The 23,028-nt window shown below is 42.0% G+C and overlaps 1 protein-coding gene across 1 annotated transcript in view; it reads left to right on the plus strand.

The window, feature by feature from the left end:
- Positions 1 to 23,028, plus strand: part of NVL (nuclear VCP like) — a 66,662-nt gene extending 43,634 nt beyond the window's left edge. Inside the window, exons 19-23 of the mRNA XM_065589375.1 lie at positions 416 to 522; positions 6,640 to 6,716; positions 12,620 to 12,708; positions 19,344 to 19,414; positions 21,901 to 23,028. Coding sequence (XP_065445447.1) covers positions 416 to 522; positions 6,640 to 6,716; positions 12,620 to 12,708; positions 19,344 to 19,414; positions 21,901 to 21,945 — 389 coding nt within the window. The 3' untranslated portion in view covers positions 21,946 to 23,028. The remainder of the gene's footprint in view (positions 1 to 415; positions 523 to 6,639; positions 6,717 to 12,619; positions 12,709 to 19,343; positions 19,415 to 21,900) is intronic.

Raw genomic sequence — 23,028 nt, forward strand, 5'->3', positions numbered from 1 at the left:
TTTTTAATCGTTCTTCTGTGGTTGAGCTATTTTTCTTTTTCCAATGATAGGCTACCAATAACTGAGCAACTACTAGCAGATGAGAGATTAATTCTTCATTTCCTTTTCTGTGACCGTTTTCATTAGGAAGCCCCAGGAGGATTTCCAACGGATCATTTGGTAGTACATATCCAGCAATTTGTGATATTTTGTTATGGATTGCATCCCAAAACTCTGACTGCACATGTCTACCATATATACATAAAATCTCTTTCACTATAATTTCTCCAACCATTCAATCTCTCTCTCTGTTTTTTAACCTGATTGCTATGAAGTATCATTGAAACAGTATCTTAAAGACATTTTTTTTTTATTCCACACACATTTCTAGTATTGCATCTAATTTCAGGATTATGTTTTGTCTTCCTCTCCTCAGACATAATTGACCCAGCTATTCTGCGCCCTGGCAGACTGGATAAAACACTCTATGTGGGTTTGCCACCACCTGTGGATCGACTTGCTATTTTAAAGACCATCACCAAAGTGAGTATTTGGAAAGAGATCTATACTATGAGAGGTCATTCTTTTGAAGTTGGATGGAATGATACTATACAAACTATAATCACAGAAGAATTGCAGGGCCCAGTATGACAAAACATTAAAATAACTAGTAATAAAGAGTCATTAAAAGAAGCGCCCAACTTTTTCTTTTTCACATAGTGATTAAGGTTGATATGGAACAATAATAGGTGATCAAAAAATTGCCTTACTTGAGAATTAAACTGAAAATGCTAGTTCCCATGTTATGTTCACAATTAGGACAAATTAATGGGATGATTCATTCCTACATAAGAATGTGCATACAATGCTTTTGTATATCTGTTGGGTCTGCTATCTTTGTCACACCAAGGTGTTTGATGATGGAATTATAAAAGTTTACATACAAATTCCAGCTTAGATCTTATTCAGCAATAGTTATTTATGTGTATGTAATTCCCATTGGGATCAATAGGAGACTTGGGTGTGCTGGGGCTGCAGGAAGAGGCAGATGTGAAAAAAAATTGTTCTTAATTGTGGATTCCATCTCTGGGTAGTGGCTTACTCTGCCCAGCATGAGCCCTGGATTCTGTTCCTGCTGCAGTGTGTTTCTTTCTCCTAGGTAAAGGGTATAGCATAACAATGCTGTCTCAGTAATAAGAGAGGAAGAGTGTTTTACATTATTCAAAAGTACCTCTTCCTTTTACTAAGGGACTAGTGTGTTGATGGCTCTGAAAGAATCTCATCAGACTTTCTTGAATTGGAAAATTGGCTGAGGCTTGTATCTAGAGAAGGGATGGGACTTTAAAGACTCCATGAATGATGTGGAGGAAACCATGAAAGAGGATTGAGCAAAAAAAAAAAAAAAAACACCTCCTTGAAATTGTAAGCAGTGTTATGGTTGGATGTATGTGGGCTATTAATAAATCTCATAATGGAAGGTAAAATGTGGAGAGAGAGTGGAACATGTCTGCTCCTGTCATGACTCATGCAAGAGTTAGACTCCCACTAGGGCTCTGACTTGCTTCAAATACGTTTCTCACATGTTGTTCTTGTATAATAGCATTGTGGAAGTAAGCCTCTCTCCATTTACTCAGCCTGTCTGAAACAACCTAGTTACCTTGTCAGTTATTGGCTCTTGAAGCCATAGAGGACTGTTTTTTTTTGTTTTGTTTTGTTTTGTTTTTTTTAAACAAGTCAGTTTTGAGGACACATTATAGGGGATGGGGTTGTAATTTTAACAATTTCTTTTTAAAGGGGACCTGTTAAGTATCTGCTAAAAATTGGGCTTGTGCCATTTTTTGTTGTTGTTTTGTGGTATACAAAGAAGACCCGGAAAGCTTTTTGGGGGAAGAAAATGTTTTATTGTGATTGGGGTTTACCTCCTTCCCTCTTGTCCTCCCCACCCAATTCAGCTGGAGAATTTATGGGGATCTTGGAGAAGTCTTTAGCTACTCTCTCACTCTTTTTAAATGATGGAAGTAAGGAATATTTTTTTTAAAGATTCAACACTCCCAAGTGTGTGTCAGGCATTGAAGTTCAATATGTTTCGGTAGATGCAAGTGTTTTAAACAGTCTGACTAAAAGTCCCTTCCCTGAGAGCCCCAGCCCTGTTGCGTGGGGCTGAATTATAATTTTCAGGAAGTCATGGAGGTGTTGTAAAATCACGGAATCCGTGACTGACTCGTAGCCTTAGTCATTGCACTAGTTCTCTAGTCACCATAAAGTCTTCAAAACTAGATAAAGACCCTGTATTTCTAATGTAAAAAAACAAGAACAACACACCCTCTCCAGGTAAAGGTGGTAATATGTCATAAACAAAAAAGGACACAAGCCTTTTGCAGGTTATATTTAAAGTACCTGCGTGATCAAACTACTTTTTTTATATGCATGCGTTCAAACTTGTTATACCTGAATACAAGACACAATCAGGATAGAGGTACGTGTTTTTAGTGGGTGGCTCTCACCCATCCCTTTCCTGGGGGTGTGTGTTTGTGTTTCTCTACTAGAGCTCTAAGGCCCCCCTGGCTGTCTTCTCCCACACACACCACACCTTCCATCTCCTGCATCACAAGTAAACATCCTTCCATCTAAACACTTTTAGCCACCAGCTGAAGGGTTTGGCTGAAGCAATTGGGAGGAGTTGTTCTGAAGTGATGCAAAATGTTCCAGCCCTTCTGCCTTGGAGGAGTGAATGCAACATCTTGTCATCAAGCCCAGCTCCTGCCAATCCAGGAAGCGGGAAGCTAGGATACAGCTGTGGAGTTCTAATGCAAAGTTGATGCTTATTGGAATTGGAAATAGGAGACTACTTGGAAATTTCTACTAATTCTCTATACCAAAACGAGAGGATGGATTTGAAAAGCTAATTCTCAAGTTCAACCATAGGTTCAGACCTCACCATGGTCAACTCTGCCCTTCAATCTTCCAAAGTAACTAACTTGAGTGCCATGCAGTTCACTGTAAAGATCCCATAGTACTTGTCATGTGAATGGAAGCTTGTCCCCGGGGTCTCTGTTCAAAACTTTAACTTCCCTGTACTATTCAGCACGTAGCATAGGTCAGTGGCTCTCAATCTTTCTAGTCTACTGTACCCCTTTCAGGAGTCTGATTTGTCTTGCGTACCCGCAAGTTTCACCTCACTTAAAAAGTACTTGCTTACAAAATCAGACATAAAAAGACAAAAGTGTCACAGCCGCTATTACTGAAACATTGCTAACTTTCTTATTTTTACCATATAATTATAAAATAAATCAATTGGAATATAAATATTGTACTTGCATTGGCCTGCTAAACCCAGGCTTGTGAGTTCAATCCTTGAGGGGGCCATTTAAGGATCTGGGGCAAAAATCTGTCTGGGGATTGGCCCTGCTCTGAGCAGGGGGTTGGACTAGAATACCTCCTGAGGTCCCTTCCAACCCTGATATTCTATGAATGTGACAATATAGAGCAATATAAACAAGTCATTGTCTGTATGAAATTTTAGTTTTTTCTGACTTCGCTAGTGCTTTTTATGTAGCCTGTTGTAAAACTAGGCAAATATCTAGATGAGTTGATGTACCCCCGGAAGACATCTGTGCACTCCCAAGGGTATGTGTACCCCTGGTTGAGAACCACTGGCGTAGGTAGCTGCATTTCAGTGTTGATATTGGGTGTAGATGGGATTCTTCAGATGAAAGGTCCAGTATAAATATAACCACTTCTGAAAATTGAATTGTCCCAAATTTACCCACTGAGAAAAACATCATAATATGAACGTAAGGCTGTTCCAACTATGACTCTCCTGTACTGTAGGACAACTGGGGGTTTTCTTCTTTAAATGTTCAACTGCTGGTTATATTGCATGAAGATGGACCTTCAGGGAGACAGACTTCACAGAAAACAATTGGTTTACAAGTAAATATAAAATATCTATTGAGTAATCTCACTCCTAGGTTATAGTGTTCCATGCTGAAGTCTGTAACCATGGCGAGTGGAAAATATTAAATGTTATAATAGGGGATAAGATGTTTTTTCAGCACATTGCAAAGAATTCACCCATACATTCCGGATACATAAACCTGAAAAGTGTGGATACATGGACCCTTGTTTGAGCACTGACATTGTGCTCAACACCATATAAAACATAAGACAAGGTCTCATCACTAATGAGTTTACAGTCTAGTTCAGATGCACATGGCAAAATGGGTAATTGTACAAATTCAAGCTGATACAGAAATCTTGCCATAAATCTAGTGTCTCTGTTCAGTCCGTGATTTTTAGCATCTAGCAGAGTTATGAATTTAAGCTCCCAGGCTCATCTTTTGAAAGTGTTGTGTAGGTATTCAGAACAGAGACACTGGATTTATGGCTTGTTACAACAATCTTAAACCCACTAACTGCCTCTTCTTGTCCTAGGACTGCAGAGCTGTTAACAGGCCACTCTCCCTTGAATGGTTCCTTAGAATGTGGGCTACTTATGATAAACAATGTGGTCCACCTTTCATTTAGCTGTGACACTGGGAATACCTTTCCCAGGCCTGACGAAAAGCTCTGTGTGGCTCAGAAAGCTTGTCTCCCTCCCCAACAGAAATTGGTCCAATAAAAGATACTACCTCACCCACCTTGTCTCTCTAATATCCTGGGACCAACATGGCTGCAACTATGCTGTATACATTTCTCCATTAGTTGATTTCAATCTACTTCTTCCCCAGAAAATTTTCTCTTAAAGAAAAGCTGGAAAAAGTTTGGCTAACTAATATTGTCGACCCTATACTCTGCTTTAAGAATATGTGCGTAAAGGAGGAGAGGAAGTAGATACACATGCTTATACCATAGTCCTGCAACACTTTAGATTGGGGTGGGCAAACTTTTTGGTCCGAGGGCCATATCTGGGTATGGAAATTGTATGGCAGGCCATGAATGCTCACAAAATTGGGGGTTGGAGTGTGGGGGGGTCAGGGGTCCAGCTGGGGGTGCGGGCTCTGGGATGGGGCCAGAAATGAGGAGTTCAGGGTGCGGAAGGGGTTTCTGGGCTGGGGCAGGTGCTGGGGGTGGTGGTGAGGGCTCTGGCTGGGGGTGCAAGCTCTGGGGTGGGGCTGGGGATGAGTTTGGGTGTGGGAGGGGGCTCCAGGCTGGGGCATGGGGTTGGGGGGATGAGGGCTCTGGCTGGGGGTGTGGGCTCTGGGGTGTAGCCAGAAATGAGGAGTTCAGGGTGCAGGAGGGGGCTCCGGGCTGGGGCAAAGGGGTTGGGGCATGGGAGGAGGGCAGGAGTGCAGGCTCTCGGTGATGCTTACCTCAAGCAGCTTCCGGAAGCAGCAGCATGTCCTCCCTCTGGCTCCTGTGCGGAGGTACAGCCAGGCGGCTCTGCTCGCTGCCCCGTCCGCAGGCGCTGCCCCTGCAGCTCCCATTGGCCGCGGTTCCCAGCCAATGGGAGCTGCGGGGGCAGGGCTTGGGGTGGGGGCAGTGTGTGGAGTCCCCTGGCTGCCCCTATGTGTAGGAGCTGGAGGGGGCATATGCCGCTGCTTCCGGGAGCCGGCAGGGCCGGCTCCAGGCACCAGCCAACCAAGCACGTGCTTGGGGCGGCACCTGGTAAGGGGCGGCCAATCTTGGGGTGGCGGGGGGGGGGGGGTTCGGCGGCGTGGCACTCGGCAGGGACAGGGTTTTGGCGGCGCGACACTCGGGAGGGGGGGTGTTCGGCAGGGCGGGGCAGCGCTTTTTTTGCTGCTTTGGGCGGCAAAAAACTTAGAGCCGGCTCTGGGAGCAGGGCAAGCCCCCGACCCCACTCCCTGGTGGGAGCTCGAGGGCCGGATTAAAATGTCTGATGGGCTGGACGCAGCCCATGGGCTGTAGTTTGCCCACTCCTGCTTTACATTAATCTAAGACCAGAGGGAACAGCTGTAATCATCTCTGACTTCCTGCTTAACACAGGCCATAGATTTCCTTGAATTAATTCCGATTTGAACTATAGCATATATTTTTTGGGGGAAAGATTTCAGGTGGTGATAAATCCAGCACAACCCTTGGTAAATTGTTTCAGTAGTTACCCTTACTATTAAAAATTTGCACCTTATTTTCAGTCTGAATTTGTCCAGCTTCAACTTTCCGCCATTGGATCTCGTTATATATTTTTGTTTGCTAGATTGAAGAGCTCTCCGATTATCAAATTTCTGTGGCCTACGTAGGTACTTGTAGATTGTGATCAAGTTACCCCTTAACCGTGTCTTTGATCAGATAAATAGATTGAGCTCCTTGAGTCTTTCCCTATAAATCGTGTTTTCCAATCCTGTATTCCTGTAGCTTTTCTCTGAATCCTTTCCAGTTTTTCAGCATCCTTTTTGAATTGTGAACAGCATAATTGGACAGTCCTCCTCCTCTCTGTAAGGGTAATGTTAACCTTGACTCACCTCGCCTCAGCACTGGAATTCAGCAGCATTTTCTGAATCAATTCAGTGTCAAATGGTTCTGCAGACCTGGTCTTCATTCTTGTCCTTTTCTGAGTTGTACTAATCCCCCACCCCTGTAGTCTCAGGAAATTGTGCAGCCTGATCACAACATGATCTTTGTGTGATAGTCACTTTGGGGGCTTCTTATTTCTAAAAAAATACCATTTCTTTTCTTCTCCCATCACCCCCAACTCCTTAGGATGGTACCCGACCCCCTTTGGATGTTGATGTAAACCTTGAAGAAATCGCTTATGATCAGCGTTGTGATTGCTATACGTGAGTGTCTTCTATTTTTAACTCAAATGTGTGCAATGAGAAATGTCCTACTCATGTTAATGTGTTTTACATTATTTTTAACAGGAACATTGGACTTGCTGACTCTCAGAGCTCAAACACCTTTCCCTCTGTTTCCATCACTTACACTTGAAGTTTTTCCAGGGATTTACTAAGACTTTGTAGATGGTACAGGTTTCCTCTTCCTACACAATAGTCTGGTGGTGCCTGACACTACTGTAGCTTAGCAAAGCCCACTGTGTCCTTTTTTCTTTGCCTTGTCTCTATTTCTGCAATGTTTACACTGAACCACAGATATAAAATGTGAAACCTCTCTCTAAACTGGATCCACAGTTATAGGTAGGTAAAAGTGAGTAGGCAAAACTGGTACATGCAGCTTGTTCTCTGAGTTAGTTCACAGAAATGGATAACGTTTGTAGTGTATGTGACACAGAGTATTGGAGGCATATTTTATCCTGAGGAGCCGTCATGTAGTACAAATGTCCAAAGGATGGATTTGATGCAAATTTAATAACCACTCTTATCGGTCATTTGCAAACCCATAGCACTGCACAACTCCTCAAAGCTTTAAACTGATAGACAGGATTGATTAGTTAATCTTTAGTTTTTTTATGAGGTAATAATTGGTCCCCTAAAGACCTTGCACTCTTAATCTCTGTACTGTGCAATAAAAATAATTTTCAGTGTAAAAAAATTAAGATGGTTGATGTTGTGGTTAAAGTAATTATTACTGTAGTACCTAGGAGCCCTAGTCATGGGACAGGATCCCATTGTGCTAGCCACTGTACACAGAACAAAAACATGGTCCCTACCCCAAAAAATTTACAATCTTAAGTATAAGACAAGAGACAACAGGTGGAAACAGACAGATGGGAAACTACAAGGAAACAATGAGACAGTATTGCCCTATGTAATAGGTAGTGATATCAGTGTATTGGTGGCCTAACTGTTGCCAGGGGGTTGTTTTTGTTTTGTGTAGACATCATGGCAAAGGAGAGTTTTAAGGAGGGTGTTGAAGGATGATGAGGTGGCTTTGCAGATATTTATGGGGAGCTCCATCGAAGCATGAGGGGCAGCACTGGAGAGCACACAACGGTGCTTGTTTGAAAATTTAACAGTTGGGCAAAGAAAGCTGGCATCACAGTCGATAGTGAATGAGAGATGATAGGTAGCACGGGGATAGTTCGTTAAAGGCCTTGAAAATGAAGATAAGCAGCTTCTGTTGGATGCAATAGAGAAAGGGGAGTCAATGGAAGGATGTGTGGAGAGAGGTGATGTGGTCAAAGTGACAAGCTAGGAAAGTGATCTCTGCAGCAGCATTGTGAATGGATATCAGAGTGGCAAAACTGCATTTGTCAAAGCCAGAGGAAAAGGATATTGCGGTATTCAAGATGTGAGATGATGAGATCCTGGACAAAAGTTCAGGGCTGAGAAACTTACCAGACTCTTTCTAGCAGTAAAGCTAACTCTATAAGATGGACGTGTATCTATATATAGAAGATGAGGGTGCTGGGTGTTCCAGTTACAACTTGTCCCAGTCTTCCTCTCTGGATGGACTGCTGTAAATCGATTCCAATCCTCAGCCCACGTACTTCTAATCCCCCTTGGTCTGGGTCCTGACTGATCACTGTTCTTAGCTCTGGGTCTCTCAGGCACACTCCCTAGTGCAGACTTCATGTCTGACACCTTTCTTGGGCAGTGGAACCCGGCAATCCAGCTGCCTGAGCCCCCAGAACTGGTGCCACAGCCTTCTGAGCACACGTTGCTTAGACATGTTCTCCACTAGAGCCCACCTGGCTGTGGGACCTCGGGAATGTAATGAAATCCTTCTGGGACACTGTGGCATTAAAGCAAGGAACACAGGCTTAGCAAGGGAATTGTTTAATTATTTAATTAAGCCCAGCTGCAGATGAATGGTTTTTGTTTTTAAAGGGAGGTGGTTGTTATGGAAAAACTGATGTACCAATTTCCTACCCAACAAAAGAGTTTCTTTATCACAGATACTTTTATTCTTGAAAGCACTTGAGAGTTACAGATCTTTGGAAACTAACGCAGCCCTCTGCTCTGATCTCACCCCCCTCCTCTCCTAGTCAGGGCCGGCTCTGGCTTTTTGGCCGCCCCAAGCAAAAAAAAAAAAAAACCTGCAGCGCGGCCGGAGCCAGGTGCAGGGGGACTCCCTGCGCTGCAGATGTGCCCTGGCTAGTGGGGGGAGGGGAAGGGAGCAGGGGGAGAGAGAGAAGGGGGCGGCCAGGGCTTCAGCAGGGCGCTGCCGGGAGGGCTCTGCGCTGCTCTGGTCGGCTGGGAGGGAAGGACAAGGGCTGCCCTGCCGGGCTTGCTGCAGGGCACTCCTGTCCTCTGCGCCGCCGCCCCCTACAGGGCGGCCAGAGCGGAACACCACAACAACAACAACAAAAAGCGGTCGTGCCGCCCTAGGATTGGGCGGAATGCTGCTTGCTCGGCTGGTGCCTGGTGCCGATCCTGCTCCTAGTTAGTCTGAAGGCTGGTTAGTGACCTTAAGCCAGGCAGCACTTCCTAGCTTCCCTCTCCTTAGTCTGATCCACTTGCATGTGGTGGTGTCCCCCACCATAGCATGAGGACACCGTGTCCAGGATAGACTGACCTTGTCACGATTAGAATGGGTTTCAACCCCATGTGGGTGTCTTAATCCAATCTGGAAGTTGCACTGCTAAGTGAAAGTCACAATGATTATTATGATCACAAAATGGCATTCACAAAATCAAAATGGAGGTCACAAAACAACATGTGTTTCCCAGTTAGACCCAGACAGACCCCCAGTCTGTAATAGCCCCCGCCAGCTAGGTTCTATGACAATACTTTAAATGAGTACAGGCTCCCACTTTTCCCTGTCCCAGGTGTTGGTAGGAGGTGAGGGGGTGATCACCTAGGATTTCTAACAAAGGCAGGATGCTGTCCTTGGACCCAGCTCGTGGTGACGGGACAGCCTCTGGCTACTAGGTGTCTGAGTTAATATGAAGCTCCACTGCATCTAAATGCCTGAATAGAGAAGGAGTGGTGTCTTTTCTGTTCCCTCCAAAACCTTCTGGAGTGAGAGGAGGTGGTCTCCACTGCACTACCCCCTTCCAGAGCCTTCTGGCAGCATGGTGAGAAGGAGGAAAGAGGTTTGTGCAGCTTTACCCTCCTCTCTGCTATCCTCTAACCCCAACTTCTTTTAAAGAGAAAGAGACAGGAAATGGGTAGGTGATAAGTTACTGCATTTTTCAGCCACTTAAACTGACTTAGGGGGAACAAGTTTAACTCTGAGTTGACTAGAAAGAGGAACTTTTGAACTGTTGGCTGGACTTTTCCTTGTTATACATCTGAATGATGTAGCATTTTCCACTGCGCCTTTCTCCACTTCATGATAGTGAATTCAGTTAACTGACTTTGAGTCTTTTTCAGTCTACGCTTCAAATGCAGGAACCCATTTACCATCCAAGTAGAGAGAGGTGAGCAAATGTTAGGATGCACGCAGCAGATGGCAGTGCTGATGTGCTTCACCATTGGGGAGGAAGGGGAATATAGTTTCTGTGAGTGAATGAAGTGTAAGGATATCTGCTGTAGGGAGTTGCAAACAAGCATTTTGGCAGAGGCTCTGAAGGTAATTAAAGAATGTGCAATGAACTGGAGAGTATTTCAGTCCATGTATCCAGGTGTTTAACGTTCTCATTGCTAGATCTGCAAAACAATTATAAATATTGAGCAAATAAAATTTCAATATCCACTGCATTTGATTTAATAAATGTAAAACAAAGTGGGTGCAGACCTATTGGTTCTTGCTAACTCTTCTTTAAATGGTTTATAAGAGATATATTTATCTGGTGATTAAATAACTCCTTACATACATTTGTTTGCTTGAGCCAAAGATATTAAAGACTTAGTTTTGTATGACTTACGTGCCATGTACCAGTTTACTGGTTTGAGAATAACTTACAGCACTTTGTTTCCAGCTATTGTTAGACTGATCTAATCACTGTTTGTGGACATGGAGCCTTAAGAGGCCAATAGTTCAGTATTCCCCAAGCCGTGGGTGAAGTACGCTCCCTTGGATAAGACCATGACCAGACTTGCCCATTCTCAGACTGCCTGCTTTGTCTCCTCTTTTATCCATGATAACAGGTAGCCCTGCGGAAAAAAGTGCTTGGTAATTCCAGTGGGGTTAAAAGATATAACACAAGGCAGCTGGTGGCCTGCCAGGCTCAGCTGGTGGAAAATGAAATAAAGAGGAGGTGAAGCCTGGGGAGAGAGCAAAGTGAAGAGTAAAAAGCCCACATTAAGGCTGATTCCCCACTCTGGCACTTCGAGTGCAGAAGGTGGGGGCTCGCAAGGATTTTAAAAATAAATACTTGCCACTCCAGGCTGGTATTAAACTCCCAAGGTCACAGCTTCTCTCTGACCTTGGATGGGTAGATTCTGCCACCACCCAAGTGCAAAAAAAACCAACCCCTTTTGAGAACCCAGGAAGGAACACTCAAGCCCTTTGACCTCCCTTCCCAGGAAGAGCTGAGGAAAAAAACAAAGGAAATCAGCTGTTGCCACCAGCTAATTAAACAACACATGCACAGACCTCTTAGGGACACACAAATCCAATCCTGTTCTTAAAAAAGGTAAATTTTATTAAACCCAAAAAGAAAGGAAATACATTTGGAACTTAGGCTTTTTGCTAGATCTTAAAAGAAACAATTACAAAAGCATCAAGATAGCTCTCTTGAGGTTCAGCTTAAAGGTTACAAGCAAAACAAAAGCATCTGGGGTTAGCACAGAGAAGTCCAGAAGCCTTACAAAATAAAAGAAATAAACCTAATCGTGTCTTTCTAGACATTTCTGATCTACTTACATTTTGTGGGTTTCCAAATAAGCAATTTCTAGGTATAATTCTGATGATTTTCATACCTGGCCTTCAGCTTCTCACAGCATAACTGCTGCCCTGTTCTCCTCTTCCCCGGAGAACAACAACAGACACAAAGGGAAAGTTTTTTTCCCAATTTTAAAAAGTTCTAGCCTTCCCATTGGCTCTTTTGGTCAGGTGCCCACTTCCTTCCTTTACCTGTGGACTTTTTTAACCCTTTACAGGTAAAGCAAGTAGAGAACAGCTATTAGCTAACTGGCTGGTTTGGTGTCCATAAAAGGGAGCTACCCTCTCCCTTCATTTATCACAGCCCTCAAAAGAGTAAACGAGATAGTAGGAGGAAGGGAAAGAGTAAAAGGAGATGTGGAGGATGAGGAAGCAGACAAAGATGACATAGGACAGTTGCATGGGGACAGGGAATGCCCAGGTGCCAATCCATTGTGAAATGCAACTCTGACTAAAAAAAGCTAGGAACGGCTGCTGTACTTAGTTCTAGTCTACAAAATAAATTCAGAGCTACGGTTAATGTCTGAAATACCTAATCTGGATGCCTTAGGTGGGTCTCAGGAATGCATATTTCAATGAAGAATCAATAAGCCAGCTGTTCCCTCTTGTCTCTGTGTCAGAAGATTTATTTAGGGTCAAATGCACTGTAGTTTATAATCTTCCAAGTGATATAGGATCCTCTGAGTGAATCTAACTCAACTATTGTTTTTTTGTGAAGCATATGTAACCTTTGTACCAAATTCTCTATTTTCTGTATTCCCAACCCCAAGGTGTAAATTACTGAGAGAAGTAGATCTTTAAACTCTCCCTGGTCACCACTTGATTTCAGATGCTTTTTATAACCAGCATTTTTTTTTTTAAACAAATACACTTTTTATACTTGCCTCTCACTGACGGTTCTACTATCTCTGCATCTTTTGCATTCTCCTGGCTGTATGTATGTCGTCACAAATAGAGATGATGGAGAGAAATGTATCCGAAAATGATCCATTCTATTTGTATCTGTCTCTAGGGGGGCAGATCTTTCTGCTCTAGTGCGTGAAGCTTCAGTTTGTGCCTTGAGACAGGAAATGGCCCTACAGAATGGCAAGAGCAAGAAAGGTAAGACAGGCATATAAAGTCTAAATGGAACAGTGGGAAGATGATTAAGTGGTGAAAGTAGTTAAACTAGTTAAAGGTCATAAACGTTAGCTGCTTGAACTCTTGGAGGATGCTGGGCCAACCAAAACTAGGGGGGAAGGTTTCTGTTGCGAAAATATATAAACGTAATCCTTAGGAGGCATTGCTTTTAAGAGATTGTGGTGAATACAATAGGCGTACTAGTATGGATTTCCTGTAAAGATGTTGACATTAAATTTATTAGAAACTGGGCTTTTGCTTAAAAAGTTAAGTAGTATTAGAAGTTCAAATTTGGGAATGGAGTTGCAGGCCTAATTTTCAAATATTTATTGTAATCAATCTGTCTAAGGTACTTTGTAAAATTGTCTGGTCACTTGCATGCAGGATTATCCATTTTGAGAGAGCAGATGTGGTACTTGCACATGCAAATTGCACACATGTAATTGTGAATACTTGAGCCAGAAACTGTTTGATCTTGGGAGAAGCCGCAGGACCGGTGCTACCATTAAGGCAAACTAGGCGGTTGCCTAGGGCGCCAAGATTTGGGGGCACCAAAAAGCGGTGCCCCCAATTTTTTTTTACAGTGTTCCTGGGCTGGGCTGCCGGCGGCGCACTGACATGTGCGGCTCAGACTCCCTCTCCCAGCGCAGCGGCCGCTCCACTTCTCCTGGCTCCCAGGCTTGCGGCACCAATCAGCTGTTTGGCGCCGCAAGCCTGGGAGGGGAGGAGAATTAGAGCGGGGGCGGCGTGCTTGGGGAGGAGGTGGAGCAGAGGTGAGCTGGGGTGGGGAGCTGCCATGGGGGAGCGCCTCAGGGCGGGGGGGGAGCTGCTGCGGGGGGGGGGGGACGCCTCAGGGTGGAGGGGGGTGGGGAGCTGCCGCAAGGCTGGGGGGGCGGGGGGCACGCAAGGTGGAAGTTTCACCAAGGGCGCGAAACTTCCTTGCACCGGCCCTGAGAAGACGAGTGTCCTTTCTGGGCTGAGAAAAATATTTTTGATTACTATGCTTTTCCCAGCAAATGGATATGTGTTTGTGTGGGACACTGTGTTTTAACCTCCCTCTGTGCAAAACCCAATTCAATGACATGCTGTGTGCTCTCAAATAAAATTGACATGAGGAGCAGAAGACCTTTCATCTCTCACTGGTTCTGGCCAAATAAAAGTTTAAATTTTTCAGAATACAAATAGAAGAGCTGTCACTAAAGGGACACCATCCATTGGAATTCTGGTCTTTTTCAAAAGTGAGTTAAGTTGTTGCAAATACTGCACCTGCCCATAAGTCCCTCTACCAATTTTTGTGGCTTTCAAATCACATTTTCCTATTTAAAAAAAATGTTTTTCTCTCCCTTCTTGCTGTACAGTCCCACACAAACAGGGAAAACTAATTGGACTGAACAGGGAAACTTAAATTCATTATATATAAAGTGCTGTGAAATGCACAAAGTAAAAATGGAGGTTTTTTTCCTCTAATTTCTTTGTTATAATTACCTTGTATTACTTGTAATAGCAATGGGGTCATAAAAATTGAAATGGAATTCTGACGGTCTTCAAGCCATTTTGGATCCACAGAGCCTTTGGCTTGCTTCCTGCACTGTGCAACTCTAGTTGTTTAGTATATAGTCTGGGATTGTGTGAAAGCATTTTTAAGCCTTTTTGGAAGATCTTAGTTCTAAAGACCTAAAATAACCTGTAATTTTTGGAGTTTTTAGGGGCAGGTAGAATACATCTTTGAGGATAACTTCACATTTGGAATGAAAAATTCCCTATGTGGTCACTATGGGTACGTCTCGGCGGGTAGCGATCAATCTATCGGGGATCGATTTATCGTGTGTAGTGTAGACGCAATAAATCGATCCCCGATCGCTCTCCCGTCGACTTCTGAACTCCAGCTCAGTGAGAGGCGGAAGCAAAGTTGACGGGGGAGCGGCGGCTGTTGATCCTGCGCTGCGAGGACGCAAAGTAAGTGATTCTAAGTCGATCTAAGATACGTCAACTTCAGCTACGCTATTCTCGTAGCTGAAGTTGCTTATCTTAGATCCATTTCCCCCTCCTCCCCCTCCCTCTGTGTAGACCAGGCCTATCGGACAACCATACTGTGGTTTCAATGGCTATGAATTGTGACATTTTTCTAATCTAATTTCTGTCTAGCCCCACTCACTTTCTGTCATACTAAGTTAATAGAACTGCATGTTAGTATTTCTCTTAAAGATTGTGCTCTAAGGGGATTTTATATTTGAGAATACTGAGGTTTTACACTGTTAACACACGGTTAATTGTATGTTAACATACTATATTGTAGGAAGCACTTCTGCGTTATGAACTTCATAGCGGCTTTTAAAAAATGTATGGCCTGCCAAAGAGTTTTAGTGGATTTTGTGGTCCTTTGCTACCTTAAAGTTGCCCACCCCTGCCTCGGTCTTATATAGAGTTCTTCATCAGTAGATCTCAAAGTACTTTAAAAAGGGAGGTGTAAAGTACTTCCACATACATCCCCTTTGAGCCCCTTGCACAGGAGCCCAATAGAGATCCAGTCTTTGCACCAGGGAGTTTGACTGCTTGAGGCTAGCTCCCATTGCCCTCTTCAGAAGGAAAGCAGAATGGCTCACATACCTTCTGCACTGATCAGCCAAGCAGGCCTCCCCTGATAAGGAGCGCATGCTACGTTCTGTAAAAGGGTGTAGCAGTAGCTGTGCTTCCAGATGTATTGGGGCTGCAAAGGTTGTGCACCCATGCTTGAATGCTGAGCCTTAAAGGCAAATCCAGCCTTTATTTGATTTAATTTCAAGATCTAATTGAAAATGGATTTGTCCTGTCTACCTGTTTTGGTTTGGGGGTGGTGGAAGGGAGATCTGTCCCCAGTGTTCTCTGTCCTTCATTAACCTGTATGCAGTGAAAGAGAATAAGGTAACACTTATGCTTTAGCATTTCTTAAATATTTCTCTTGCTCTTTAAAAAAATAAAAATAAACTAATGACCTATGTGGCTAGCGATAAGCAATGGAGAAGAAATTTCTTTCTTGTTGACATATCATCTTGACATTTCTTACTTTCTGTCTCCAGTGACACATTAACTTCAACGATAAAATAAATCTACATACATAACTATTCAGTTTAAATGGGTAGGTCTGATTTTGTCTGATTGCATCATGACAATCTTGGTGACAATAAATCAGGGCTCCCTAGTTCAGACACAAACTCTTTTCTCCCCTGCCTTTCACAGTGAAATCTTGGCAAGGATGATAATTCTCCAGTACCTATCAAATCAAGGATGGTATATTTCCCATGGAATTTACATGCAAGATTAGATAATTGTTTGAATGTGGGCCAGATACCATAGTGATGAGTACTATAAAAATATAGTAGGGTCTATTGGGACCTTCAACTGCTTAATGATGACTGTGGGAAAACAGATACTTTTTAAAAAAGTTAAAAACAAAATGAAACTGTCCTGGTTTACCTTTTTTGTTCTAAAGTTGTAAGGACAATCTCAGATTAGTCATTACTAAACTCCTTAAGTCCCTCCCCAAGTGACTTAAGATAAACCCCAAAAGGGCCTCTTATACTGAAATAAGAATGTCTGCATGGGAAGGCTTATACCAGTATAACTATATCCGTTTAAATTCATGCCTTAGCTTATACCATTTTAACTTTCCTTCGATTATAAAATCATCAGGGCGAAGAAAGTCTTTTACTATGTTTTTGTACAGCACAATTGGGCCACAGTCTTAACTGGTGTCTAGCCAGTAGTGTACTCTCTTATCATTTTTATTGTTTGCATTAAAGTATTCACTTTTTTTTTTTTTTCGTCTCTTGTTTTCCCAGTTTTGGATTTAGGCCTCTCTTTATCTCTGACTGTAGACAAGGGCATGTATCAAACAGTGCAGCTGCCATCTGTTATATGTCTGCTAGATGTAGGTAGTCGTTTTTGCTGGACCTCAGGTTTACTCAAGTGTTTCTCTGATCCAGGAATAGTATGGGAGGCCAGGCTATTATTATAGGTTCAGAGTAGCAGCCGTGTTAGTCTGTATCCGCAAAAAGAAGAACAGGAGTACTTGTGGCACCTTAGAGACTAACTAAGGAGCCACAAGTACTCCTGTTCTTCATATTATAGGTTCAGTGCCTCTTCCAAGCTTTACTAGCTAGAGAGAGCATTCAGATCAAACCCGGCGCTCTGTCCAACTATTGAGCATATACAGATAACTGAGCCATTCTCTATCTGATGTGTGGCCTACCATCTCCAGGTCACAGGTATGACTCCATTCTGGGTCAATTAGGGACCAGAAGTCATTGCTGTCCAAGTGCTATTTTGGTGGCTTTTCCTAAATGAATCTGATTTTTATTACCCTTCTTAGCAAGCAAGTGTCCACATTGTGGAGGGACCACCATGACGATTGGCCCCTTTGGGAATCTCTGCATAAAGATCATGAATTAAATAGGCTGCGGAAACAGAAATACTCTCCTCCCTCAGATGCTTTGCCTACATTAGGGGATTTAAAAAATCCCACTATTGCTATAATGCGGTGCAGTTAGTAAGTGGAAAATTTTGTTGTTTGTTTTAATGAATGTAGATGAAGCCCTAGGGGTGATTTCTCCAGTTTAAAGTAAAAATATTAGTTTCTAGTGTTGTAAAACCTTAGTTGACCACTTTTTAAGATATTAATCTGATTATCCGTATTTCTAGCATTTTACTTATTTTGTAAAGCTATTATAGGTGCCTATCAAATGTTCCTGCTGCTGTCATTAAGATAGTTTTGATCGCAAAGATAGATCCTGAAACCCATTGAAAGGGAATTCTGGCCTATTGAACTTTTGAAAACACTATTCTGTGAGCTAAAGTAAACATTTGGGTCACAATAACACAGTAAACTGGAGATGTTTATACTATTCCTTGTTGGACTTGTGGACCTGACATGGCTTAGAATTCATTCAGCATGAAATGCTCACAGATCTCTTGATAATTCATAGTGTGTTCCCCGTCACACTCTTTGAGTCAGTCACAGGGAGTTTCCAGATGTTTGTGTGGTATAGAAGAGAGGGTGAGGTGGAGGAATGCTGAGCTAGATTTTATTTTAGCTTTCTGGAAGATAAATCATTGTTACCTGAGCCCATCTGTGTGGAATCTTGCTCTGGTGATGGCTATAGTTTTAACCAGCATTTTTTACTGACTTACATTAAATAAACCCACAATGGTTAAATATGTTCAAGTTTTCTGTTTTTTACACACACACACACACACACACACACACACACACACTACAGCATGAAAAGTGGTAGTGCAAGCTAGTGAAACTGAAAGTGCCTTAATGAAATACTTATAAAGCAATCACCAAAACATTTTTTAAAAACATATTCTGCTACATTCAGCACGTCTGATGTGAAGCTTACCTATGTGCATGAGAGTTGTTGTTGTACTAAATCTATGTACCAATTTGATCCTATAGTCGATTAAATCCACATATAATGTAAGCTGTTTTCTAGTGAGAGCTGGACAATGCACATTTCTTTTCCATTCGTTTGGAATGAAATTCAGTTTCCCAATACACTTGTTATTTCAAAGACTGTGTTCAAGAATCATTAAAGCTATGATTTATTCATGTAATTACTGGATGGAAGTGCTGGAAAAAGAAACAGTCTGACGTGCATACAGATTATGCAAGTTTGGGTAATGGGTGATGACATGGGTAAGCAGTTGCCTGGGTTCTGCAGAGTGCCAAACAATGTCAATATGGTGCTGGGGGGAGCTGAACTGCCTGGGGGTCATGTAGAATACTTGGGATGATGTTGAAAGTTTTTTTTTCTAAATGTAAAAATAACTAAATAAAACCAATGTGTGTATAATATGTAATGTGGTGAGAGCGTAGGACTGAAAATGAGGAGCCCTTACTTCTGAAGCTAGCCCTGTCATAGATTTCCTGTTTGATCTTTAGCAAGTCAGGGTATGACCACACTAAGCTCCTGTGGCATAGACGCTTGCTACAGCAACGGAAGGGTTTTGTCCCTCAGTACAGTTAATCCATCCCCTCGAAAGGCTGTAGTTCAGTCGAAGAAAGAATTCTTCTAGCAACCTAGTGGTGTGTATACTGGGACTTAAATCAGCTTAACTATGTGTCTCAGGGGTATGAAGTTTTCACACCCAGGAGTCCGGTACCTAGGATGACTTAAGTTTTAGCGGTAGACCAGGGCTCACTTGTTATTTGTTTTTGGAAGTGTTGAGCACCTTGAATTCTAGCTGAATTTGATGGGAGCTACAATTACTTTGAAAATCAAGCCCTTAATCTATAGTTGCAAACACTGATACCTAAAACAACCCTGTGAGGTAAATAGGTATTATCCCCATTTTGCAGATGGTGTAACTGATGTACAGAGGGTAAGGGACTTGCTCAAGATCACAGAGTCTGCATTAGACATGATATTGAAATTCAGGAGTTCATCAAGCCTGTGGCTCAGATCTCAGCCAGTTGCGCAGAGTAGACAAAGCAGTTAGTGAAATGCAAAGACTTGAGATATTTCACTAATGGCAGTCTGGGAGTTATTTGGAAAGCAGTGTGCGGGTGTGTGTTTTATATACTGAATTGGGGTAAATCATAGTCTTTAAGTCCATTGTATGGTGTTCTTTTTAAGGAGAAATCAAGATTAGCCAAAAATACTTTGAAGAAGCGTTTAAGAAAGTGAAATCATCTATATCAAGAAAGGTAAGAGAAGCTATAAAATTGTGGGTCGGTGAATATTGTTAAACATCACACAAAGCAAATTGAGGATAGGAAATAAAGAATTCTATAGTTACCGGAAACTGGTGGGAAGAACTGAGGACAACATATATTTATTGTGTTTGAATCTGTGTTCAGGACATCTGGGTTAACACTCTAAAAGATCCCATGGCCATTTTCATAAATGGACTCAAGCATCTAGGGCCTCTGTTTTAAGTCTCATCCAGGAAGATTACTGCCCTTCCAGCACCACAGTGATGATGGGGGAATTCAGTATTGGCTCAGGGAAGTGTACCTTAACATAATTTTCTGCAACATCCTGGATTTTTTCAAAGACGTTTCCGATACAAGAACTGACTCTAAAGATACTGTTAAACTTGTGAGATCTGATGAGATCACAGCCCATGGTGTTGTGGCTACATTACGCTTTGCATCCACCATGCATGAACCGACTGAATGGTGGGGGGAAGATTAGTACAGCTTAATATATAAAGATAACATCTTTGTCTTGAGATAAGCTGTATTAAGAAAAAGCAATTTCTTTTTTTCTTCTTCCTGATTATCAGCCTTTTCATGCTTTTATAAGTCGACATATAAGTTGATCATATGGAAGGTCAGTTGGAAGGTCAAATCATGAACCATTCTCTTTTTGATGAATGGCTGGTAAATTTGTTAAGTATTTACTATCATTACTTCTCAACATTAATTTCATGCAGTGTGACCAGAGGAGAAATCTTTGGAATTTAGACAGTAGCTTTATTGCTTTAGGGCCCTTCTCATGGAAAGGTTCCACGTGTCTGCTGGGTTGGAAAAGTTCCACGTGTCTGCTGGCTTTATGGACTTTAGTCGTGAAGCATTGAAATCACTTTCACTATAGTATGAACATGAGCTAAAAATAAATTAGCCAGTTCTTCTTTTTTCTTCAAACTCAAAATGTGCTGGGCGTAAAATGATTAGATAAATATCCTTAATAACCTCATGGTCACTGATATCCCTTTCCTGGTGGATATTATCTCAAAGAAAAAATGTCATTATTTTCAGCTATAAATTTCGGTAGTCAATATATGTATTAACCTGTGGAACTCCTTGATGTAGGATAATATGGAAGTAAATGGCTTGAGTAAGACTTTAAAAGATTGGTACTTGTAAGAATAAGACCAGTAACTGCAGTTACACTGCCTAGGCTAAAATGACATGTATTATGAATCCTCATGCTTTTGAAGCAGAGGAGTTGCGTGGCAGGTTTGTGCAGGGTAGATTTACACCCCAGCTTGCTACAAACTAAGTGTTAATATAGACAAGCCTTATTTCGTTAGAGCTGGTTAGGAATTTTTTGACTAAACATTTTTTGTGCTGGAAAATACTGAGTCATCAAAATCAAGACATTTCACAAGAATGTATCAGCTTTGATGAAACTTTCATCCTGGACCTAAGAAACCCTCCCAGAGAAGTTTCTGGTTCCAGAGAGACACCTGCCCCAGAATAGCCAATAGCCTATTGATTAGAGCACTTACCTGGAATGTGGGAGACCCAGGTTCCAAGTCCCTTCTCCAATTCTTCCTCAGTCTCTCCTATTGGTGCTGTTTTACTTTGTATAAATAATTAAATATTCATTGAAGCTGGGACTTGGAAACTGGATCTCTTACATCCCAGGTAGGTGCCCTAACCAACTGGTTGTTGGCTATTCTGGGGAGAGGGACTGGAATCAATCTGTCGCTCTGTTGTGCACGCTCATTTTTTGTGAAAAACATTTGAAAGGGTCCTAGGTTTCATACTAATGCAGAATGGGAACATCTCTGTAAACAGCGTTTAGAGAATGGCAGAACTGACTTTGTGCTTAGCCTCTGGATGCACCTAGGATATCTGTACTGAATAAGAGCCGTCTATGTGAGAAAAATAACAGTTTAGCTTAATTAAGCTGTAATTTAAATCAGATTTCATTAAACCAAGGCAAAGGCCTGTGTGCACGGTCTCTGTCATTTCCCAGTGTAGGATTGGTTTATTTTGGTTTAGGATTGGGAATAGGCATAAACTAAACCAAAATAAATTGCTCTTAAAGCAAAATAAGACACTATCTGCACAGGGCTTTGTACCAGTTTAACTAAACTGGTTCAAAAATCACATCTTAAATTTAAACCAGTGCAGTTCTGTGCATAGACATGGTCTCAGACAAGCATGGCAGTGTCTTATACTTTTTATAGAAGAACTCTGCCAACACAGAGTCTTTTGTTAATAATTACAGATTGTTGGTGACCTGTCTTAAACTAATCCCATAAAAGAGATACTCTTTAGCCTCCAATTGGTTTTTCTTTTGTAAACATTTTAGCCAAATATTAGCCACCAGGCACAGAGCTCATTTCTGTTTAGTTTTCCTAGTGGAAAATATGTGTAAAGTCACCTTTAAATATAGCATGCATTCTTGCTGTGCTGAAGTATCTTTTCTTTTTCCCCACCTAACTTGGCATCGATAGGATCAAGCAATGTATGATGAGCTGCGTCAGTCACTGAGCAGATGATAGAGTTGGCCAGCTCCTGAAAGAGACCATCATTCTGCTTTGTTGAAGAGGCTCATAATGGTAGCGTCTGATCTCCTCAAACCCAGCTGGAACAGAAGCTGACCATGGTTTCATTTGACTTTTTACTAAGTGCTGCATCTGAAGATATCTGCCATGTTTTCATTACCACTCTGACAATGGTTAAGTTGGGATTGTTAAACAGAGTAAAATGTAAGATGGAGACTTTCTAGTTCTGCTTATCACCAACCCTCTGATTTTAAACCTACACTTTTTAGGCCTAGAGGAACAATTTCTAAAATTCAGTGCTCTGTTAACTCATGAACTATTTAACAAGCAGAGAAGCTATAATGAGCATCCCTTCAAAACCTTAGACTTTTCAAACAATTCATTTTCGATTGTACATGAAAAGTGCATCTTCTCAGAAGATGAGCTCTATTATTCAGAGCAGTCCATTCTGTGAGGAGAGACCGAGGTAAGTGGGCTGAGAAGATGTTGAGCAACATGCTATTGCATCATTTTTAACCCCACCCTTCCCAAATTTGAAGCTAATCTGTTTTGATGGGTGTGTGCCATCATAACTGAGAACCCTTGAGAACCTCCCATTCATCTTATTAAAAGGAACTCCTCAGACTGAAAGATGGTTAATTTTAAAGGTTCATGCAAAGGGTTAAGAAATGGAAGTTTGCAGCCCCCTGCTATAGTGTGTGTGAGGAGGGCTCCACCTTAAAAGAGCAATAATTTTACTGTCTCAAATGCTCTTACAAGCTGGGTTCATGTACCTCTTAACAAGGAGAGGAGGAATTGTGACATCAGAAATAGAAGCAAAAAGTGGAAGATGCTATGCCTTATTGTTACCATCTCTATTCATGATTTTGAATCACTCTTAATTTAGCATATTCTGACAAATCCTCTGAAGTAGAATTTTCTCATTGCTATAACATGGGCCAAGCAAGATGTCTCAGCTGAAATTATCTCAATAGTTTTCCCAAAAATGTGTATCGTTTAAAGAACTTTGCTATATGTGTTTACTGTATGTTTCTAAGAGGATCTTAGCTTATTAAAGCAAACTTTTTAAAAAGCCAA

The sequence above is a fragment of the Chrysemys picta genome, chromosome 3 (assembly GCF_011386835.1).
Source record: "Chrysemys picta bellii isolate R12L10 chromosome 3, ASM1138683v2, whole genome shotgun sequence".
Lineage (NCBI taxonomy): Eukaryota > Metazoa > Chordata > Testudines > Emydidae > Chrysemys > Chrysemys picta.